Genomic DNA, 16,229 nt, shown 5'->3' with positions numbered 1-16,229 from the left:
ATCTGTTCTAAGCCTACTGCTCATTAATCGCATTGGGATTAATCTCGGCCATGCAGCTCAGGGATGCTCTTACATACCGACTGCCAAAGTTCTGGCCTCCATGAACAGACACAGTCGATTTCCCTTGAACGTGAGCCATAAAGTGTAGGGGGGGGGGGCCACTTTTTTTTTCTAGTCCTTAATTAAAATCAGAGAAAGTGCTTCTCCTCCCGTCTTAATTAACCCCCCTTCACCCAGGACTATTTTCGGCTTCGAGGTGGGAGGGACCCGTCAGAATTCATAGCAGTCAGGATCAGAGATGGCGCGTTAGGGTCTTCGTATCAATCGCCCCGGTAGAGCGCAGACTCTGATCTGGGAGAGCCGGGTTTGATCCCCCACGCCTCCACATGCAGCTGCTGGTGTGACCTTGGGCCAGTCACAAGTTCTCTCAGCGCTGTTCTCACAAGGGCAGTCCTCGAAAGAGCTCTCTCAGCCCCACCGACCTCACAGGGTGTATGTTGTGGGGAGGGGGAGGGAATCAGCTGCTGGTGTGACCTTGGGTCAGTCACAAGTTATCTCAGAGCTGTTCTCTCAAGGGCAGTCCTCGAAAGAGCTCTCTCAGCCCCACCGACCTCACAGGGTGTCTGTTGTGGGGAGGGGGAGGGAAACGAGATTGTAAACTGCTCTGAGACTCCTCTGGGTAGTGAAGGGAAGGGTATAAATCCAATCTCTCCTACTTTCTTTCTTTTAAATTTACAAACAAAATTTTCCCCTACATACCCAGGGAATCCTTCAAGTACGCCAGGACTCTGTCTTTCTCCACCAATGGCCCCTTTTCAAGGGTAAACTGTGAGGTGTGTGTTTTTTTTTTGGGGGGGGGAGCTGTTTTATTTCTTAAATTAAAAGTCAAAGATCTGAAACATCTGAAGGCTGATTCGATCTTGAAAGCAAGATCGCAACACAGCTTCTATCTTTACAGTTCACTGTAAGACCCTTTGCTTCTTAATGGGGGGGTGTTGATGGGGGGGGAGACTTTGGGCCAAGGGGGAAAAGATATGGCACCACATCAGTCAGGAGCGGCCTTTCCTGTCTGCCATGGGGGGGGCACCTTGTTTGTTGATTGATTTCCCGTCATTAACCATCTCCTGGAGAAGAGACGGGTGGCTGTTACTGTGGAGACGGGTTGCCAGAGCAACCAAAGAGCAGGTTGGAATTGGGGGGAAGTGGGGGGGGAGGAAATACAAGGCCTGAATAGACTGGTCACTGCCACCTTGGCTACGGTTGCCATGGGAACCGCCATCCGTGACCTCTCCCCCTCACTGCCTAGTTGCTCGGACCCCCGTAAGTCAAGCCCCCCCCCCATGCTCAGTGCTGGGGAAGTGTGGATATTTTCTGAGGAACAGGCGTTTGGGCCTACACCGTGCTAAAAAAGAGACGAAAACCCCTACAGGGACAAGCTCGTGGGTGAGGCTCTGGGGATCGAGACCTCGGGGGCGAGAGAGGGAATGAATGTAAGCAGAGAACTGGATGAAGGTCACCTCAGCTGTCCGGCACATCTCTGGCTTTGTGGAGAGCATTTCAAAAAGGAGGAAATACAAATAGACAGGGTTAAGAGGGATCAAGGGCCTCTTTTGGGATAGCAATTCTCCGCAGTGGGTAGCGACAAAACACAAACGAAGGACGAGAACCCTGTTTTTCGTTTTTCCAGCGCTGCACAAAAATGAGAAATCTTGCCTCATGGGGGGAAACGTTGGACTCAAAATCTACACAGTGCCGGATCAGAGCCCAGGTCTGCCTCGTCGCCCGGCAGTGCCCCAATGGAGCTAACATCCCAGTCAAGATAACTGACCCTTCCATTATCTGCCTCAGCCCGAGGTACTCGAGAGTTATTTGTTGTTGTTGTTCAGTCGCACAGTCGAGTCCGACTCCTCGCGACCCCATGGACCACATCACGCCAGGCCCTCCTGTCTTCCATCATACTCCGGAGTTTGCTACTCGAGAGTTACACTGCCTCTATATCTGGAGGTTCCGTTTTTAGAGCTAGGATGACTAACGATAACGAGCATCGACACCATCTTTAAAAAAAAAAGAACTTCTCATTTGTGATTTCAGGCGTTCTTACAAGAGACGGATCATCACTGTTATCTTCTCGCTGCAGGGGAAGGTGAGAGGAACGTGATTCAACGAGGGCTCGTTTCCTGTTGGAAGTGAGATTTGGAAGGGAGGCCCGCTTCTTGGACTTTTCCAATGCAAAACTGAGACGTATGGAATTTGTAGCTATGGGGGGGGGGGACCCTGACGGTTCTTACAAAGGAGAATAAAGACGGGGTTAGTGGACAGGTCCATCAATGGCTCTTAGCCATTGCTTGGAGGCTGCCCACAACTGTGGAAGGATATTTGATTTCATGCCCTGCTTATGAGGTGACCAGGCTCATCCAACAGGCCATTGCTGGAGATGGGATTCTAGGGATATCTGTCGTCCAGCAGGGCTCTTCTTAGGGGTCAGGGCTCGCACCCACAACAACTGTTACCAGATCTCTTGTCGTAGGTCAGCCAGGGCTCAGCAATAGCAAGGACTCCTCAGAAGAAGAGAACTCCTCATAGACTCATAGAGCTGGAAGGGACCTCCAGGGTCATCTAGTCCAACCCCCTGCACAAGGCAGGAAATCCACAAATACCTCCCCCCCCACACCCCCAGTGACCTCTGTTCCATGACTAGAAGATGACAAAAAAACAACAACTCCAGGATCCTCGGCCAAACTGGCCTGGAGAAAAATTGCTTCCTAAAGTGGCGATCAGCATTTCCCTGGGTGTGTAAGAAAGGGCCACAAGAACTAAGCACTGAGGCAATCCTTCCTGCCCTCCCATCTCATGATCTGCCTGAGTTCACAGAATCAGCATTGCTGTCAGATGGTCATCTAGCCTCTACTTGAAAACCTTCAAAGAAGGAGAGCCCGCCACCTCCCGAGGAAGCTTGTTCCACTGAGGAACTGCTCTAACTGTCAGGAAGTTCTTCATAATATTTAGCTGAAAACTCTTCTGATTTAATTTCAACCTGTTGGTTCTTGTCTGACCTTCTTGGGCAACAGAAAACAACTCTGCGCCATCCTCTATATGACAGCCCTTCAAGTACTTGAAGATGGTTATCATATCACTTTTACCCAGCTCCTTCATCCTTTCCTAATAGGACTTGGTCTCCTCAGGAAAAGACTCAAATTAACAGAAGCTGACCAGCAAGAGAATGAGACGCAGGATTGTCAGAATCCACAGCCATGGCTGCTGCAAAGCCAACAACACCCTCTAGCCCTGATTCAGCAGGCAAACCTCCATTAGGTGTTCCCAGCCCAGCAGTGTCTCCTACACCTTTAGAACGCCGCAGACAGAGGCTGAGAACACAGCTACAGGCAAGAAGGCAAAGTGCACGCCTCCTGGACGAATACCAGCTGCTTGCTGATGACGAAGATGAGTAGTTGCAGGACTACTTCTGAGCAGCTGGTTGCAAGCATGTCCCTTAGGCATGGGGCTATAAAAACCAGCCAAGAGAGGCGTGGATGCAACACTTACGATAGATGCTCAGCCACCGACTCTGCCTTGCCTAATTCTTGGAAGCCTGACCTTGGAACTGTACAACTTTGCCTAGTCTGACCTCTGGACCCCTGACTTCGGACTGCAACACCCCGCCCTGCCTGACTTCTGAAACTTGGTACTCAGAGCCTGCAGGCCAGTACACCTCTTTATTCTCTTAAAATTTTTCTAAGGATCTTTCTTGGGCTGGACCCAAGGATAAAAATGTCAACTGCTTTGGGCCGCCACTTGGGAGAAAGGCAGGATATCGATGAAGTAAATAAACCAGTATATTTTAAATTCCAGTACACTATTGTTGTTTCCTCCCACCCACCCCCCAATATATTCCCCAGCCCACAGGGGCACGACCCATGCAGAGCTGCTCATTTGCACCAGAAGGAGCCTGAGATCTGCCCAAGTCCCGGCAAGGGGTGTGGCACTCACTTGGAAGAAGGTCATGGTGGAGCCGGCGTTGATCGTGCCGTATTCGATGTTGGTTTGGTCCGCCAAGTCATCCGCCGATTCGATGGGCACCTCCATCCGCTGCACAGTGAGGAAGGCAGCCAGGTTGGCCGTGTAGGAGGAGATGATGATCAGCGTGAACGCCCACCTGGGGAAGCAGCAGCAGCAAAGAACAACAAAATCCCTGGTTACACACCAAGGCAGGGAAAGAAGGCGCTCGTGGGGGGTACCTGCGGCTGAATCACTAACCAGAGAAGTGCCAGGACTCAAATTTGCCAGCAAGCTCTGCTTCCCCTAAAACCCAGTTACAGAATTTGACCACAGTGGGTCCGTGGTGCGAAGGGCATTCTGCACATGCTCAGAGGTATCCCTTTCCACCTCGCATGCCATTGCAGAGAGAAAAAATTCTCACTAACAACAACAACAAAAAAGACAAAGCTCCAGGTTTAAGGACTGGCCCCAGATCAGCTTTGGAAACAGATTTCAGAACTTCACACTGACAGATCCCAGTGCAAATTAAACCGTGAAACAGTTTCGTGGGCTTTCCCGTTTCGCATCCCTCTCCTCCTACCAGCGATACGAAGTTCCAAGAGGAAGGAAAGGCTGATTCTGCATTGGTTTTTCCCTCCGTTGTTTTACCAAACCCACGCGGGAACAGAAAAGGTACAGCTCAAAACCACATCCAGACACCCCGGAGGCAACGCCCGTACTGACTGTAGAGTCACCCCTGAACGGCCATAAATCTATGCAGAAGGTACCATAAAACCCGATGATCAAAGAAAGCGGAAGCAGCATGCAGTGTGGAGGCTACCATAAAACCCGATGATCAAAGAAAGTGAAGGCAGCATGCAGTGTAGTTGTTGTTGTTCAGTCGCACAGTCGAGTCCGACTCTTCGCGACCCCATGGACCAGATCACGCCAGGCCTTCCTGTCTTCCGCCGTCCTCTGAAGTTGGCTCAATTTCATGTTCGTTGCATCTATGACACTGTCTAACCATCTCATCCTTTGCCGTCCCCGTCTTCTTTGACCTTCAATCTTTCCCAGCATCAGGGTCTTCTTCTCCAGGGAGTGCTTCCTTCTCATTGGGTGGCCAAAATATTTGAGCTTCAGTTTCATTATCTGGCCTTCCAGGGAACAGGGTTGATTTCTTTTAGGATTGACTGATTTGATCTCCTTGCAGTCCAAGGGACTCTCAAGAGTCTTCTCCAGCACCATAGTTCAAAAGAATCTATTCTATGCAGCGTAGAGGGTGCGATAAAACCCGATGATCAAAGAAAGCGGAAGCGGCATGCAGTGTGGAGGCTACCATAAAACCCGATGATCAAAGAAAGCGGAAGCGGCCTGCATTGTGGAGGCTACCATAAAACCCGATGATCAAAGAAAGCGGAAGTGGCATGCAGTGTGGAGGCTACCATAAAACCCAATGATCAAAGAAAGCGGAAGCGGCCTGCAATGCAGAGGGGAATTTCTGTTCCAGCATGGGTTTGGTATAACAACGGAGGGAAAAGCCACTGCAGGATCGCCCAAAGTTGGTTTCTGAGTTGCAGGGGGGCAGCAGAGACTCTTAAGCCCATTTTTCTTTCAGTTAGAAATCTGAGCATGGTAGAACACGCAGTTCCTCCCTTGAACGATTAAAAAAACTAGAATTATCAGATGGTATGCTTGATTTGCACCCCTGCCTGGAAAAGGGCAGCTTCCAGACTGCTAGCCAGACAGAAAACTGGGACCTTTTTTCCTAGCTATACTCCAACTGTCAAACTGTTTTTTCCCAAGCCCCCATCCACCAGATGGACTCTGTCAATAGAGGGTATCCACCAGCTACTGTGATTTCTTTCCTGGTGGACAGATGTCTTTAAAGACACATAAATCCTGCTTTAAACACTAGCGTGTCCTCGTAGAACACACTCTGCAATGTCTGAAGAATAAACGCCAAGGGAGCTGGCAGCCGACGGACGTGGATTTATATCAGGGCCGCTAACTGATGCAGGAACGTGTTCTTGGTTAACCGCTCGCCTCGTAGGCAATTACTCAATGGCTTAATCGAATAAATGGGCCTGTTACCAAAACCGATACTTAAGCGTCTTTGAGCAACGGGGAGGAAGCATAATAACCTACAATTCATAAACCAAAACAATAATTCCTTGTTGGACGGAAAGGGCATCTTTCGTAATTCTATTTCCCATTTGCCGTGACGAGAGAGCGCGGCCACCGAAAAACGGCTCGACGAAAGGCCAGCAAACGTGCCCTTGCGTCAATTAAAACTCGCCCCCCAAGGAGGACGCTTGAGTTAATTAATTGGACGTGTATGCAACAGGCGGCAGGTTCAATCCCCGGCATCTCCGGTTTGAGCATCTCAAGTGACTCGTGTTGGGAAAGGCAAAGCCAGACAGCTGCTGTCAACCTGAGTAGACAACACGGAGCTACATAGTACGTGGACCAGTGGCACTGGGGTAGAGCTCCGGCTTGGTGCGCAGAAGGTCCCAGGTTCAATCCCCAGTCCCTCCGGTTAAAGGATCTCTGATAGAAGTTGGTGGGAGAGGCCTTTCTCTGCCTGAGACTGCCAGGCAGGGTTGTCAATTCTGAGCTAGCCGGATCATACGGCAGCCCCCTAGGTCGCTCACAGCTAGGGCTGCCAGGTTTGGGTTGGAAAATACCCGGAGACTTTAGGGGTGGAGCCAGGAGAGGGCGGGGTTTGGGGAGGGGAGGGGCCTCAGCAGGGTACCATGCCACAGAGCCCACCCTTCAAAGCAGCCATTCTCTCCAGGGGAGCTGATCTCTGTCCGCTGGAGATCAGCTGTAAAAGCAGGAGATCCCCAGGCCCCACCTGGAGGCTGGCAACCCTACCCACAGCCCTAATTAACAGGGATCCCTTCCAAGGAACGCCACTGCCTATCAAATTCCTAGGGGTGGAAAATTCTCCAAATTCTTAGCTGCCAGCAGCAAACGCCTACAAGGTGACTTTTTGGAGGGTTGGGGGGAAAACATTTTCAAAATATCTAGACTCCAGCAAATTGCTCTAAAGGTCAGCAGGTGGCCAGGATGTCTTCCAGGCTTGCCTCTACACATCAAGCTGCCTTATACTGAATCAGACCAATGGAGGGGCTGTGGCTCAGGGGAAGGGCCTCTGCTTGGCATGCAGAAGGGCCCAGGTTCAGTCCCCGGCATCTCCAGGTAAAATGACCAGGCAGGAGGGGATGGGAAAGACCTCTGCCCGAGACCCGGGAGAGCCGCTGCCAGTCTGAGTAGACAATACTGACCTTGACGGACCGAGAGTCTGATTCAGTAGAAGGCAGCCTCATGTAAGGTCAGTATCGTCTACTGCCATTGGCTCTCCAGGGCCTCAGCTGGAGGTCTTTCACATAACCTACTACTTGGTCCTTTTAACTGGAGATGCTAGGGATTGAACCTGGGACCTTCTGCATACCAAGCAGAGGCTCTGCCACTGAGCTACAGCCCCACTTTCCAGGGTCTCAGGCGGAGGTCTTTCACATCACCTCATGCCTGGTCCTTTTAACTGGAGATGCCGGGGATTGAACCTGGGGCCTTCTGCATGCCAAGCACATGGTCTGCCACTGAGCTACTGAGCTACAGCCCCACTTTCCAGGGTCTCAGGCGGAGGTCTTTCACATCACCTCATGCCTGGTCCTTTTAACTGGAGATGCCGGGGATCGAACCTGGGACCTTCTGCATGCAAGGCAGATGCTCTGCCTCTGAGCCACGGCCCCTCCCTTTCAAATGAACACATGAAGCTGCCTTATATTCAGTCAGATCACTGGTCCATCTAGGTTAGCATCATCTACTGAGACTGGCAGCCGCTCTCCAGGGTCTCAGGCGGAGGTCTTTCCCATCACCTGCTTCCTGGTCCTTTTAACTGGAGATGCCAGGGATTGAACCTGGGACTTTCTGCATGCCAAGCAGATGTTCTACCACTGAGCCACAGCCCCACTTCATGGCTCTCCAGGGTCTCAGGCGGAGGTCTTTCCCATCACCTGCTACCTGATCCTTTTTAACTTGAGATGCCGGGGATTGAACCTGGGGCCTTCTGTATATCAAGCACACGCTCTACCTCTGACCCTTTTAACAGGAGATGCCGGGGATTGAACCTGGGTCCTTCTGCATGGCAAGCAGAGGCTCTCCCTCTGAGCCACGGCCCCCACCCCACCTTCAACAATGGTCTTTAACTGGGGGTGTCTCCCAAGCCCCCGGTCCCTCCTCCCCAGCCCTTTCCCCAGTTTTGTTAAGGGCTCAGCCCTGGGTTACTCACCAGACCCCGCTGACACAGCGGGTGGAGAGGGCCCGAGGCATGATCTCTGATCCCTGCTGCATGAACCCCCCCACGGGGAACCAGAGGCTGTTGCCGAGCGTGTACTGGTTCTCCAGGACGTTGTGACGCTCCCGGAGGCAGGGGTGGGGGTTGTACCATTCGTAGGGGCTCAGCCTGCAGGGATAAAGGACACGCGTGACTTCCTTCACCGCAAACGCGTTTGGGATTCTCAGTGCTGAACTACAGAACTCCCAGAGTTCCTTATGAAATGCCGTGGGGAAAACAGAACTTTAAAAAAGATTTAGCCCTACATTTTATTTATTTATTTATTACGTTGGGTTTGTCGGCCGCCCTTCCCTGGGAGCAGGGCTCGGGGTGACTTGCATCAGAAATAAACGCAATGTGATTGAGTCAAAACAATGTTGAAATGCTTTAAAACAGTCAGGAAAACAACACTAACAGTAAAGGCTGAAGGACTCTGAATTGTGCCTTTGAGAACTTTGGTTCCAGGGGATGATGGGGGGCACTGTTATTGGGCAATTAGATGTAAATGGGGAGGGTTAAAACTAGTTCTAAAAGTTTGACACAGTTCATAAGAAGTACAAAGACGAAAAGTCTGGATGCAAAAAAGCTAGTTGGAGGATCTCGTCTCTTGGGTTTTTAGTCAGTAGTGGGTCCTTTACTTTCTCCCTTATATGTAGTTTTGCCCCCTTTCTGTTGTAGTTTTTTGTAGTGTTAAAAAAAAATCAATAAAAAATCCCCTCCGGGGGCTCAAAAAAAACAACAACGGAAAACAACACTAACGCTGAGATGACAATAATTTCCACCGGCCCCCTGGGTGGAGGGGATATGCAGGAATAAAAGGGGAGATTGAAGTATGAGAGCGCCAAACTGTCGCTGCCTTCAACCAAATGCCTGGAGGAACATCTGTGCCTTACACGCCCTATGAAAAGGTAGTAAATCCCTAACCAAATGCCTGGAGGAACGTCTCTGCCTCACACACCCTATGAAAAGGTAGTAAATCCCCTAGGGCAGGGGTGTCGAACTCATTTGTTATGAGGGCCGGATCTGACATAGATGAGCCCTTGTCGGGCCGGGCCACGTTTGTCATAAAATGTAATGCCAGGTAGCGGAGAGATAAACTTTTTAAAGGACACAAACACAACATGTTTTTTTTTTACTTAAAATAAAAACATGCGGACAAAATTTCTAGTACTTTAATATATAAGGAATCTTCCCAAAAATCAGATTCCTTTTTTGGACGATGGTACCCTATCCTAGAGAAATTAGAGTTTGTTTTGGAAAATATTCATAGTTCTCTGCAATCTCAATATTATTCTTTTATCCGCAATAGTTGGGCACTATAAACTATTGTAAATTAGCGATATTAATTTTATACGTCTAAATATTTGGTTGTAAGAATAGATTGATATGTTTTCTTGAGAATTCAATTATGTTTAATTAAGGACTCCCTAGTTCATAATTGAAATTTGTTATATTGTTATGAATTGCTGCTATATTGTATTATGTTATTTGAAAATAAAAAATTTATTAAAAAATAAATAAATAAAAACATGCTTAAAACATGAGCACTCTTGCAATATTTTGTTTATTTAACAGTGCCTGATAACGGACGCCTCTTGCTCTGAATCATTTCATCAAAATGTCTGTGCTGCTGCAATCTTGAGTATGCTGTTCAGGTGTGTTTCTGTGAGCTACAAGCCTACTTTTGATTTATTTACATTCACCACAGAAATCTCATGCTCAGAGGTCTGAGTCCAGGACCCAGGTTAAAACATGAAATGGCTGAGTGATTGAGAGAGTCTGGCGAAGCAAGCGATGATGATGCAGCAGCAGAACTGGAAGCAGGAGATGGCCAGTTCAACTGCGGGCCTGATGGAAGCCCTCCGGGGGCCTGCGGGCTTCCCCCAGGCCGCATGTTTGCCACCCCTGCCTTAGGGCATGGATGTTCTCTGCCAGAGAGAAGGCCCTGGCCCTAGCTGAGGACAGCCAGATCTCTCTTGGGCCGAGGACCACCAAGAGGTTCTCATTACTAGAGCGCAATGCTCTTCCAGGGACATATTGAGAGAGGCGGTCCCGACTACGGTAATAGTCGCAAATAATCATCACAGGGCTTAGAGATCATTTCAGAGGATAATCATGTTGCAGTGGAACAGCTCAATTCGAGTCCAGCAGCACCTTAAGAGACCAACGACATGTGCAGGGCATCAGCTTTCGAGGGCCACAGCTCTCTTCATCAGACACGAGCTGGAATGGAGATCTCGACGTCCTTCTCTCCCAATTGGAAGTGGGGAGGGGTGTTGCGAAGAAGGGAATCGGGATCCAGAGGCACAACACACATCATAATGAGCTCGATCGAAGCACAGGAGAAATGCTCAGGGGCTTAAAGGGTGTTTAAACCGCCCCCGTGTTCACCACTATTTGCTGCAAGAGCCGCATGTGAACAATGCAAAGGGTACATCACAAAGATCCTAGCCCACGGGTGTCAAACACGCAGCCCAGGGGCCACATCAGGCCCCCAGAGGGCTTCTATCAGGCCCACAGTGGGACTGGCTGTCTTCTGCTTCTTCTTCCAGTTCTGCTGCTGCTGCGCCATTGCAGCTTTGCAGCTTACAGAAACACACCTGAACAGCATACTCAAGATTGCAACCGCACAGACATTTTGATGCAATAATTCAGAGCAAGAGGCGTCAGTTACCAGACACTGTTAAATAAACAAAATATTGCAAGAGTGCTGATGTTTTAAGCATGTTTTTATTTTAAGTAAAAATAACCCTTTGTGTTTGTGTCCTTTATTAAGTTTATCTCTCTGCTACCTGGCATTCCATTTTATGACACACACGGCACGGCCCAACAAGGTCTCATTTATGTCAGATCTGGCCCTTATAACAAATGAGTTTGACACCCCTGTACCTAGCTGATAGACCACAGATGGTATATTGCCACCCAGACAGCATTATATGGCTTTGGGGCTGTCTTGCCAAATTGGAATACGGTAAAAACTTTGCCTACGGTTTCACTCACTGAGGAAAAGGAGAAACGTCGTAAGAAATCAAAGTGACTTGTTCATCGTGTTGCATTCTTTTCCTTGATTTTGCATGCGTCACGTACAAAAATATGTGACTGTACCTAGTGTGTATATACCAGGGATGGCCAAACTGCAGCTTGGGAGCCACACGCGGCTCTTTCATGCAGCCTAGTTTAATGTTAATAAAGAGCAAATGTGCATAAGTGACTTGTTCATCGTGTTGCATTATTTTCCTTGATTTTGCATGCATCACGTACAAAAATATGTACCTAGTGTGTATATACCAGGGATGGCCAAACTGCAGCTTGGGAGCCACACGCGGCTGTTTCACGCAGCCTAGTTTAATGTTAATAAAGAGCAAATGTGCATATTTTCCAATAAAAACGTGTGTGTGTGATATGTGTGCATGTCTTGCGGCTCTCAAACATCTGATGTTTATTCTGTGTGGCTGTCAGGTTAAGCAAGTTTGGACACCCCTGATATATACTCTCCCTGAGCGCACGTCGTCTGCGATTCTGAATTACTTGCTAGTAGATGGGCAGTAATTTTATCACGGGGGTCTGTCTGCATGACAAAATACACCCAAAGGAGGGCAGGAAGGACAGAGCGACTGATAGGAATACAGAAAACTGGCCTTGCTAGCTATGGGGGGGGGGGAGTGCATCATAAGACAGCGATTCCAGACTTGGAGAAATGGGGATAACTTACCGGGCAGCTAGGAAGAGGACGCAGCTCACAGCGAGATACGCCAGGAGCATGAAAAGCCAAACAGCTGGGGAGAAGGGATCCAGAAAGGAGAAATAGCCCGGTTTGCGTCCCTGAAAAGAGAAGCGTGATGATAAAAGGGGAGCTACGTCGAAGCGTTTTCTGGGTCACCTTCCCAGATTAGCACAGCCTAAACACAGCATTATCTTCCCATACTGGGAATGGGTAGTGTTAACACTCGGGTTAACGAGCAGCCGAAGCCTACCACAGTGTGCTCTGATTAAAAGATGCCAATCAGGAAGCACAGCTGGTGCCCCTTTAACTGGAGTGTGCCTTAAAGGAGACTTAACCAATCCACCTGTGAACACCTAAGGCAGGTGTCCCCAACGTGGTGCCCGCCGATACCTTTTCTGGAGCCTGCCAAGTGGATGGGGCCGGGTCGGGCTTTTGCACAGCAAGTCTTCTAACTGGCTGTTGGAGATCTGATTGGCAGTACCGACTTTAAAAAGAATGTTGCTTGGGCGGCGGCTGCCGTCACTGCACGAGGATCTACATTGTGTGACTGACATTTAGCGGTGGCAATCGCTTTGTCGCTGGCTCCGCCTCACGCGGCAGCCATTTTGTCACCGCGCCCACCATACTGTGCCAGAATTCCAAATGGGGACCTCTGGCCTAGGGCAACAGGCCCACAGATGGACCTTTAAGGCCATCCTCTTGTATCTACCGCAATGTTTTCTTGAACCAGCGGTACGATCCAGGTGTTCCCAGGTGTTCCCTCCCTGCTCAACAGCTGGGCCTTCCGAAAACGACTGAATAAATTTGGCGTTCCGACTTCCTCTGCATACCAGAGGAATAAGCCTGCTATTGCTTAGAACAGGCCTGCAAGTCTCTTTCCCCATCAAGGAAAGCGGTCTCAGGACCATGGACAGGGACACACCAAGTCTCTGATCAACCTTCCTTTTTTGGTGACTTCGGTCCTTTCCGCACTTGGATCTCATCCCTGGTTTTATCAGAGTTCAACCCAGAACACAATACCTTGCATTTATCCCTGGTTGTAACAGCATCCGTTTATCCCGGGACAAGTGTGGGGCAAAACTGGGGTGACCACAATGTAATGTGGAAACAAAAAAATATCCCGAGAAAATTACAGGGGTGAACTCGAGTGTAGTGTAGAATGTAAGTTCAGGGACAGGGTTGAACCAGGATTTAAGGACTAGTGCGGAACGGACCAAGGTGTGGGATGGGATTGGTTAACCCGTTGCAAACATTGGTCCTTTCCACACTGGACCTTAAATCCTGGTTCAGCCCTGTCCCCGAACTTACATTCTACACTACACGCGCGTTCACCCCTGTAATTATCTCGGGGTATTTTTAAATTCTACACTACACTGGAGTTCACCCCTGTAATTATCTCGGTTTTTAAAAAATTCTACACTACACGCAAGTTCACCCCTGTAATTATCTCAGGGTATTTTTAAAATTCTACACTACACTCATGTTCACCCCTGTAATTATCTCGGGGTATTTTTAAATTCTACACTACACACGAGTTCACCCCAGTAATTATCTTGGGGTATTTTTAAATTCTACACTACACTGGAGTTCACCCCTGTAGTTATCTTGGTTTTTTTTTTAATTCTACACTACACGCGAGTTCACCTCTGTAATTATCTCATGGTATCTTTAAAACGAGTTCACCCCTGTAATTATTATCTCGGTTTTTTAATTCTACACTACACGCGAGTTCACCCCTGTAATTATCTCGGTTTTTAAAAAATTCTACACTACACGCGAGTTCACCCCTGTAATTATCTCAGTTTTAAAAAAATTCTACACTACACGCAAGTTCACCCCTGTAATTATCTCGGTTTTTTAAAAATTCTACACTACACGCAAGTTCACCCCTGTAATTATCTCAGGATATTTTTAAAATTCTACACTACACGTGAGTTCACCCCTGTAATAATCTCGGGGTATTTTATGTTTCCACATTACATTGAGGTCACCCCGGTTTCGCCCCACACTTGTCCCGGAAAAAACGGATGCTGTTATAACCAGGGATAGATGCAAGGTATTGTGTCGTGAGTTAAACTCTGATAAAACCAGGGATGAGATCCACGTGCGGAAAGGACCACTGCTCCAAGGCTTGACTGTTCACGGCTATCGCCCTGTAGGAGAAGTCAGACGTGTTCCTTTAACCAGAGTCTCCTTTAGTAAAGGTAAAGTGTGCCCTCCGGTCACAGCCAACCCATGGCGACCCAATGAAGTTCCACTTTATGGGGTCTTCAAGAGATGAGCAGAGGTGTTTTGCCATTGCCTGCCTCTGCAAAGCAGCCCCTGTCTTCCTTAGCGGTCTCCCGTCCAAGTACTGGCTGTCCTTGACCCTGCTTAGCTTCCGAGCTCTTACGAGACTGGGGATAGTCTGGGCTTTTGGCCGCAGTGGAGAGTGCCAGTAAGTCGCAGCTGACTTAGCACCTCTGCAGGGTTTTCAAGGCAGGAGATGTTCAGAGGTTTGCTGCTGCTTGCCTCTGCATAGCGACACTGGACTTCCTCGCTGGTCTCCCACCCAGGTGCTAACCAGGGCTGACCCTGCTTAGCTTCGAAGACGTGATGAGATCGGGCTAGATTGGGCCATCCAGGGCAGGGCAGAGACAAACAGAGGTGGTTTGCCGTTGCCTGCCTCTGCGTAGCAACCCTAGATGTTCTCAGTGGTTTCCCATCCAAGTGTTAATCAGGGCCAACCCTACTTTGCTTCTGAGACCTGACGAAATTGGGCTAGCCTGGGACATTCAAGTCAGGTAAGATACAAACAAAGGTGGTTTGCCATTGCCTGCCTCTGCGTAGCAACCCTTGGTGGTCTCCCATCCAGGTGCTCACCAGGGCCGACCCTCCTTAGCATCTGAGATCTGATGAGATTGGGCTCGCCTGGGCCATCCAGGTCAGGTCAGACACAAACAGACGCGGTTTGCGATTGCCTGCCTCTGCGTAGCAACCCTTGGTGGTCTCCCATCCAAGTACTAACCAAGGCCGACCCTTTTAAGCTTCTGAGACGTGATGAGATCAGGCTGGCCTGGGCCATCCAGGTCAGGGCAGAGACAAACAGAGGTACCTTGAGATTGCCTGCCTCTGCGTAGCAACCCTTGGTGGTCTCCCATCCAAGTACTAACCAAGGCCGACCCTTTTAAGCTTCTGAGACGTGATGAGATCAGGCTGGCCTGGGCCATCCAGGTCAGGGCAGAGACAAACAGAGGTACCTTGAGATTGCCTGCCTCTGCGTAACAACCCTCGGTGGTCTCCCATCCAAGTTCTAACCAGGGCTGACCCTGCTTAGCTTCTGAGAGCTGACGAGATCATGCTAGCCTGGGCCATCCAAGTCAGGGCAGAGACAAACAGAGGTGGTGTGGGAGGTGCCTCTGCGTAGCAACCCTCGGTGGTCTCCCATCCAAGTACTAACCAGGGCCGACCCTGTTAAGCTTCTGAGACGTGATGAGATCAGGCTGGCCTGGGCCATCCAGGTCAGGGCAGAGACAAACAGAGGTGGCTTGAGATTGCCTGCCTCTGCGTAGCAACCCTCGGTGGTCTCCCATCCAGGTAGTAACCAGGGCCGACCCTCTTAAGCTTCTGAGACTGATGACTGGGCTGTCCGGGGCTGTCCAGGCCAGGGCAGTCTGGGCAATTAGGGCTGCTTCATTAGGCATCGCTTCAACAAGACTACTCTGCATTTGATGTAAGAAGATAAATCAGAACTCTTATCTCAAGCATCAGGATCTGGAATGAGATCATCCACTATGTCAGCGGAGCTCCAGGGCCGTGCGGAACGAGACGTTACCACACTGTTCTATCCTTGGCCCTGTCCGGCTGCCCTCGTCTAACCCCTCCCGTCCCTGTCCCCGCCCCCAGATCCCGCCAGACGCACGTACCATGTGTACTCGGTACAGGATGCTGATCCCCAGGGTCATGAAGGGCTTGGAGAAGTCGATGACCTTCTCCCGCTCCGCCGTGATGGTGAAGGCCGCCACTGCCAGATCGGCTTTCTGCAAAGCAAAGCACAGTGGACCCCCCCGGCTGTCAATCAGATACAGCCCGGCGGGTGTTGCTCCCTGGCACTCCCCCTGCTGGTTGGGACTGGGAGTGGAGAAGCTGCGCCCTCCACCGCCCGTTGTTCCAAATGTTCACGGTGGATGTGTCAGCCCAAGAACATTGACA

General features: G+C 49.8%; 1 protein-coding gene and 1 non-coding gene across 2 annotated transcripts in view; both read right to left on the bottom strand.

The window, feature by feature from the left end:
* Positions 1-2,056: 2,056 nt before the first annotated feature.
* Positions 2,057-16,229, bottom strand: part of GRIK5 (glutamate receptor, ionotropic, kainate 5) — an 81,953-nt gene continuing 67,780 nt past the window's right edge. The window contains exons 12-16 of the mRNA XM_015409384.1: positions 15,944-16,057; positions 12,027-12,136; positions 8,270-8,443; positions 3,988-4,153; positions 2,057-2,131 (exon numbers count right to left, since the gene is read on the bottom strand). Of these exons, the coding sequence (XP_015264870.1) occupies positions 2,057-2,131; positions 3,988-4,153; positions 8,270-8,443; positions 12,027-12,136; positions 15,944-16,057 (639 nt within the window). The remainder of the gene's footprint in view (positions 2,132-3,987; positions 4,154-8,269; positions 8,444-12,026; positions 12,137-15,943; positions 16,058-16,229) is intronic.
* On the bottom strand, positions 7,391-7,462 carry TRNAT-GGU. The gene has a single exon. It is a non-coding gene; the product is annotated as a tRNA-Thr (tRNA).

Source organism: Gekko japonicus, unplaced genomic scaffold (genome assembly GCF_001447785.1).
Source record: "Gekko japonicus isolate JY-2015 unplaced genomic scaffold, Gekko_japonicus_V1.1 scaffold745, whole genome shotgun sequence".
In the NCBI taxonomy this organism is placed as follows: domain Eukaryota; kingdom Metazoa; phylum Chordata; class Lepidosauria; order Squamata; family Gekkonidae; genus Gekko; species Gekko japonicus.
Note: the sequence above shows the minus strand (reverse complement) of the source record. Positions and strands in the feature narration are given on the sequence as shown.